The sequence below is a fragment of the Triticum urartu genome, chromosome 6A (genome assembly GCF_056163025.1).
Source record: "Triticum urartu cultivar PI428250 chromosome 6A, HENAU_Tu73, whole genome shotgun sequence".
In the NCBI taxonomy this organism is placed as follows: domain Eukaryota; kingdom Viridiplantae; phylum Streptophyta; class Magnoliopsida; order Poales; family Poaceae; genus Triticum; species Triticum urartu.
The window spans coordinates 147021596-147028597 of NC_141878.1; the positions used below are offsets into that span (position 1 = coordinate 147021596).

The window sequence follows — 7002 nt, forward strand, 5'->3', positions numbered from 1 at the left end:
GTGGGAGATCCATGCCTACACATGTTGGGAAGAAAAGCCACCAACTTGCGTGCGAGAGGCGACGGCGTAAAGCGTACCTAGCGAATAGCTATCTCCTTCACCTCAGTGCTACCCCTAGCGTTTTCCTCACCTCCCCTCCTTCCTACGACCCGAACTGGAAGGGTGATCTCCCGCAGTGGGAGGAGAGGATCCCCGATGGCCATGGAAATCCCATGTGGCCCTGGGATACTTTCTCCTTGCAACCAAATTAGACCTAAGTGTAGAATTGTCCATGGAATGACACCCTCAGAGTGAAGATCACATCATTCTGAAACGACTAGTTACGGGGTTTCTGCGGATCTCTCTCTACCCAACAACTAACCTTTCTCCCTTGAATTTGAATTTTAGGGTTGACCTGACTCCCCACTAACTTTCAATTAAATCTACCCACGTCAGCCATTCTGCAATTCTTTATAAATTCTCCCTGTAACTCTAGCAAAGCTCTATTTTTCTATACCACGCGTTCACAACTACCCTCCTTTCCAAAATGCAAGATTTTATTCAAAAAAAGACAAATTTCTATAACTCCGACAAAGTATTTAGAGAAATATTTAATGTCTACAATATCAAATCATTTATCATTATATTTGTTTTTCTGCGGGATTATCATTATATTTGTTGTGAAAAAGATTTTACTTATTTCATATTGTAGATGTTGATATATTTTCTTATACACTTAGTCAAACATACAAATATTTGACTTTAGAAAAACTAATACATGAAACAGAGGGAGTATATTAAAATAGCTAGTATTATTCTTTCCATACACATATGCAAATACGTACTTACATACTGGTTTACACAATCATGCAGGTGGTATATATGTGTGTATATACACAGGCGTCAAAGGTAGGATTATATAAGTTATGCCGTCGGGTAGGAAGGCTGCATGGCGAGTCCGCAGAGGCCTTGCTCGTCGGCGACGTCCCTCTCCATCCTGATGAAACCGTTCTCGCCCCATGATGCGCCCCACGAGTTCTTCATCACCCAGTACTTGATCCCGTCGCCGGCAATGCCGTACCCGACCGCCGCGATGCCGTGGTCGAGCTCCGTGCCACAATTGCCAGAGAGAACGCCGCCCTTGTAGAACCGAAAGAGGTTGTCCCCTCCATCAACGGCCACGGACACGGGCTGTGCGGCCACCGCCTTCTGTAACGACGCCTCGTCATTGGCCGGCACATCCTCGTACCCCTTGATGGATGCGGCGGCGTTGGACTCCTTGTTGGAGTTACAGCTGCCGTCGTTGCCGGTGTAGGGGTAATTGCCCTCGGTGGTTAGGCCACCGTTGTCGATGATGAACTCGAAGGCGTTGTCCATGAGCCCTCCCTCGCAGCCCTGGTCCATGCCGTCCACATCGCAGTCCACCAGCTCCTGCTCCGACAGTGAGATCAGTTTCCCGGTGCTCAGCTTCACGATGCCTTCCATAGAGGCCACTGTGGAGAAGGCCCAGCAACACCCTGAAATATTCCACATTACACAGGTGTTGATATGTTAGTCAATGTCCATAAAATGACAAGAATAATTGAATAACATAATGTAAACTAGTACGATCATGTGCAGTGTTCTCATTTCCAATAAAACTTGAAATTTCGAAATTTCTGTCAGCGGGTGTTCAAATATTTTCATTTCTGTTAACAAAAATCAGCCAAACACGAATTTGAGCCAATTTAAATAGTATATGAACTTTTATCAATTGAAATATTCTATGTGACCTATAGCTAAAAACTAAGAAACTTCAGTAATATCAGTGGTGCCTAGAATATTTCTAGAATCGAATTCTAGAACAGTTCAAAATAGTCACGCGTAATTGTGTGAATATGAGCTTACCACATTGGTCTTGGTCTTTGATGGGAGTGACCGCGCCTTTGGTTCTCCAGTCCACAGATGTTGGGAGCGCATCGAGGCTAACGTTCGCATACCTGAACCCCGTCTTCCTGCCCTTGTTACCACCCACCGGCGCCTTATACCCTGTGTGCGTAGCCCTGAATTCATCGTCGGCGATATCCGCAAACTGATTAGCCTCGAGCCAGAACTTGTCGGTCCCTGCATTCACCGACTCGATGAACGCGACATTGGCCTTGAACACCTCTAGCCGGTGTGCTTTCTCAGCAACGTCATTGTACACACGGCCATACTTGGCCATCCACTGCTCATGCCTTGTGACAATAGACCGATCCTCGGCGAGGTCCCGGGCTGCAAGAGCGCTAAGCACGCAGGCGCATGCGAGGATGGCGAAGAGCAAACCTTGTGAGTAGCTAGCCATGGCTGGCCGGAGTAGAAGTTGGAGATCGAGGAGGTTGTGGTGATCTATGTTGTTTGAAATTGGGGGTGTAATGTGGATCATATTTATAGGGATCAGATGATTCATGGCTCGGCTGTACTGAACTGCGGGGATTGTAGGTAAGGATGATAATGATTTGCTGCGTGCCGTGAGAGGACGTACAGCAGATTAATTCTTGTTAAACAAAGGAATGAATTAGCTTGGCAGGTGAGCTGAGAACAACAGGGACTAATTCTTGTTAAACAAAGGCATGGATGGACTGGATTATTACTTCGTTCAAGAATATTGAACGTCTAGTTTGCTCGTTAAACAAACATGTTGATAAGGGGACTAAAATAATTGCTTTAGTTATCCGTTTCTTACAGTGAGTTTATGATCAGTTGTAAAATACTCAGTTAAGTACAATTTGCACGCCTGGACACTTCGCCCCAAGTGGCAGCTTGTTTTCTAGTGGTAGGCTAGTTCAACCTTGGTTGGACATTGTTCATTTATTAAATGCAAACTTTTTTTAGGGGAAATAAACTTGGTTCGACCCGCGAGCTAAGACTAGCTCAAACACATATATCGCCGAAGGAGAATAGGCTTCTAAATTCCAAAGGAAAATGGAATGAGAACAGTAACATGAACTAAATCTGTAAGATACAATATTCAAACATAAAAATTGTAGGTCAAAGAAATGGTATTATAACTTGTGCTATGGAAACAAAAAATCTAATTGAGTTTGAATTTTGAATCAGTTTGTTGTTTTAATAACACACACTCATAGTCTTAACTCAGTTCTGAATCACATATGACTTTGAATTTTCAACGCGATTGACTGGTCAAAATTAAAAATGTGTATTTACTTTTAACAATTCATTTGAAATTAATAAATATTATACAATGTTTTGTAAAACTAACATTCACAATTTTACTTTATATATTAAAATAAGGTACTTTTCTTTTGATAAATCTTCCAATACTATAGGTAGGTTACTACTCCCTCAGTTCCCAAATATTTGTCTTTCTAGAGATTTCAACAAATGACTACATACGAAGCAAAATGAATAAATATATACTCTAAAATATGTCTACATACATCCGTATGTTGTAATCCATTTGAAATGTCTAGAAAGACAAATATTTAGAAACGGAGGGAGTATAAAACTTCATAACTTGTAACTCATACATCCTAATTCCGACTCAAAATTTCAATTTTGAATAAAAATGGGCTTATATTTAAAGGGGTCAAATTTTTATAATTAAATTACGCCCTCCTGGGTCACGCTATAGGGTCACGCTATGTATGAGGTAATTTTACGTAGTGAATCAATAGGAATGTAACTATTTGAATTCGAAACGTAATTTAATTATGAAATGATTGTAAGATTACCTCGGATGAAGAATAATTTATTCTGCAACCTGGGTGATGAATAGTAACATTATATATATTTTCTTCTGTACTCCTGGGAGTATGTACTCCCATTCTCAATATACCTCATATACGCATTAATTATACTTCTTTATTATTCTTAATATACTTCATTAAATATTCTAAGATACCCCAATACGAGTTTTGTTGAAAAAATATCATCTGCGATGTACTTTTTGTAATATACCTTTTTCACGTACAAACACATCAGTATATACGTAAACATTTAAAAATATGTAGACTCACATGAATTTTTTCATGAAACTCATTTTGGGGTATCTAATAATTACTAATGAAGTATATTAAAAATAATTAAGTGCTATAAAAGATTTATCTATGTGGTATATGAGAAGCGGGAGTACGTACTCCCAGGAGTACACAACCATTTTCCTATATATATATATATATAAATTATTTAATCAAGCATTTGAAAAAAATATTGAAAAATATTTGAAAAAATTTAATCAAGCATTTTAAAATGTTAAATGTATATAGAAAGAATGTTGACAATTTATTAAAAAAATTATGGAAAAATTTGATCATGTATATAAAAATATTTATCAAGAATTTGAAAAAATATTGAACAAGTATTTGGAAAATGTTAATCAAGCATTTGAACAATGTTAAATATGCATATAAAAATGTTGACCATGTATTAGAAATTGTTAATCTTGTATTTGAAAACATGTTTAAAATGTGTATATGAATATATTGGTATTAAAAAAATGTTAAATTGGTATTGGAAAAATGTATAACATGTGTTAGATAAATATTGTTGACATATATAAAAATATGTAGAATGAAAACTAAAACATACAAAGAAAATAAAAAAAATGAAAACAAAAAAGAAACAAAATAATCCAAAGAAAAAAGAAGAAGAACAAAAGGATGAAACAAGTGCAAAAAAATTGAAAAAAACATAGAAGGAAAAAGAAAAGCAAACAAAAAAGGAATAGATAAATAAATAAAATCAAAGAAAAACAATGAAAAAACCCTAATGAAAACGGAGAAAAACTGCTGAGAAAACAAAAGAAAAAGAAAACAAAAAAAACCTGGAAAAATGAAGAAGAAACAGTTAAAACTTGGTTCACAATGAACCCGAGGCAAGCCAATGGGTAAGTGTGCTTGCTATCAGGAGACCAAGGTTCGAATCCCCCTGTGCTTCCTTTTCTTCTCTCTTTTTCCTTTATTAACTATGCGCGAATGGGCCGACCCGATTACTGTAGACCGCTTCAGCCGAGACTATAGTCGCCCCCCCCCCCCCCCCCCCCCCCCCCCCCTCCTCGTTCCTTTTTCTTCCCTTTTTCCATCACCGAATTAGCCATGGGCTAGTTATATTTCTCTTGTCATTTATCTGTATGTAGTCCATATTTAAATATCCAAAACATCGTATATTTGTGAGCGAAGTGAGTATAGATTAATTCAGCACCCAAATAATAGCAAATGACTTCTTAAAAAAATTGTTATACACTTACTCAAACATAGAAATATTTGACTTTAGAAAAACTAATACATGAAACAGAGGGAGTATATTGAAATAGCTAGTATTATTCTCTCCATACAAATATAAATACGTAATCACATAGTGGTTTACACAATCATGCAGGTGGTATATATGTGTATACACAGGCTTCAAAGGTAGGAGTATATAAGCGCTATGCCGTCGGGTAGGAAGGCTGCATGGCGAGTCCGCAGAGGCCTTGCTCATCGGCGACGTCCCTCTCCATCCTGATGAATCCATTCTCGCCCCATGATGTGCCCCACGAGTTCTTCATCACCCAATACTTGGTCCCGTCGCCGGCGACGCCGTACCCGACCACCGCAATGCCGTGGTCGAGCTCCGTGCCACAATCGCCGGAGAGCACGCCGCCCTTGTAGAACCGGAAGAGGTTGTCCCCTCCATCGACGGCCACGGACACGGGCTGCGCGGCCACCGCCTTCTGAAGCGACGCCTCATCGTTGGCCGGCACGTCCTCGTACCCCTTGATGAACGCTGCGGCATTGGACTCCTTGTTGGAGTTGCAGCTGCCGTCAGTGCCTGTGTAGGGGTAGTTGCCCTCGGTGGTTAGGCCGCCGTTGTTGATGATGAACTCAAAGGCGTTGTCCATGAGCCCCCCCTCGCACCCTTGGTCCATGCCGTCCACATCGCAGTCTACCAGTTCCTGCTCCGACAGTGAGATCAATTTCCCGGTGCTCAGCTTCACAATGCCTTCCATGGAGGCCACCGTGGAGAAGGCCCAGCAACACCCTGAAATACACAGGTGTTGATAGGTTAGTCACTGTCCATAAAAAGACAAGAATAATTGAATAAGATAGTGTAAACTAGTATGGTCATGTGCATTGTTCTCATTTCCAATAAAACTTGAAATTTCAAAATTTCAGACAGCAGGTATGGAAATATTTTCATTTCTGCTGACAAAAATCAGCCAAACACGAATCTGAGCCAATTCAAATATTATACGAACTTTTATCAATTGAAATATTCTATGTGAACTATAGCTAAAACCTAAGAAACTTCAGCAATATCCGTGGTGCCTAGAATATTTCTAGAATCGAATTCTAGAACAATTGACAATAGTCACGCGTAATTGTGTGAATATGAGCTTACCACATTGGCCTTGGTCTTTGATGGGAGTGACCGCGCCTTTGGTTCTCCAGTCCATAGATGTCGGGAGAGCATCGAGGCTAACGTTCGCATACCTAAACCCTGTCTTCCTGCCCTTGTTACCACCCACCGGCGCCTTATACCCCGTGTGCGTAGCCCTGAATTCATCGTCGGTGATATCCGCAAACTGGTTAGCCTCGAGCCAGAACTTGTCGGTCCCTGCATTCACCGACTCGATGAACGCGACATTGGCCTTGAACACCTCTAGCCGCTGTGCTTTCTCAGCAATGCCACTGTACACACGGCCATACTTGGCCATCCACTGCTCGTGCCTTGCGACAATGAACCTATCGTCAGCAAGGTCCCGGGCTGCAAGAGTGCTAAGCACGCAAGCGCATGCGAGGATGGCGAAGAGCAAACCCTGTGAGTAGCTAGCCATGGCCGGACGGGATAGAAGGTGGAGATCGATGAGGTTGTGGTGATCTATCTTGTTTGTTTGATGATAATTGGCGGTGTAATGTGGATCATATTTATAGGGATTAGATGAGTGATTGCTCGGTTGTACTGAACTGCTGGGATTCTAGGTAAGGATGAGAGTGATTTGCTGCGTGCCGTGAGAGGAGGTACAGCAGATTAATTCTTGTTAAACAAAGGAATGAATTAGCT

The 7002-nt window shown here is 40.8% G+C and overlaps 2 protein-coding genes across 2 annotated transcripts; both read right to left on the reverse strand.

The window, feature by feature from the left end:
• Positions 1 to 903: 903 nt before the first annotated feature.
• On the reverse strand, positions 904 to 2302 carry LOC125516193 (senescence-specific cysteine protease SAG39-like). Its single transcript, XM_048681675.2, has 2 exons — positions 1867 to 2302; positions 904 to 1496 (listed from the first exon to the last, which is right to left on the reverse strand). The coding sequence occupies exons 1-2, from the start codon at positions 2300 to 2302 to the stop codon at positions 904 to 906; spliced, it is 1029 nt and encodes a 342-aa protein (XP_048537632.2).
• A 3084-nt stretch (positions 2303 to 5386) lies between these two features.
• LOC125516267 (senescence-specific cysteine protease SAG39-like) lies at positions 5387 to 6775 on the reverse strand. Its single transcript, XM_048681746.2, has 2 exons — positions 6340 to 6775; positions 5387 to 5979 (listed from the first exon to the last, which is right to left on the reverse strand). Exons 1-2 carry the CDS (start codon positions 6773 to 6775, stop codon positions 5387 to 5389), a joined length of 1029 nt encoding a protein of 342 aa, XP_048537703.2.
• Between the last annotated feature and the right edge of the window lie 227 nt (positions 6776 to 7002).

Bases quoted from the DNA above. Each gene is read 5' to 3' on its own strand.
- LOC125516267 (XM_048681746.2), bottom strand. From the start codon at position 6,775: ATGGCTAGCTACTCACAGGGTTTGCTCTTCGCCATCCTCGCATGCGCT. The intron at 5,980-6,339 runs GTAAGCTCATAT...TGTGTATTTCAG, and splicing joins CAAAGACCAAGGCCAATGTG to GGTGTTGCTGGGCCTTCTCC.
- LOC125516193 (XM_048681675.2), bottom strand. From the start codon at position 2,302: ATGGCTAGCTACTCACAAGGTTTGCTCTTCGCCATCCTCGCATGCGCC. The intron at 1,497-1,866 runs GTAAGCTCATAT...GGAATATTTCAG, and splicing joins CAAAGACCAAGACCAATGTG to GGTGTTGCTGGGCCTTCTCC.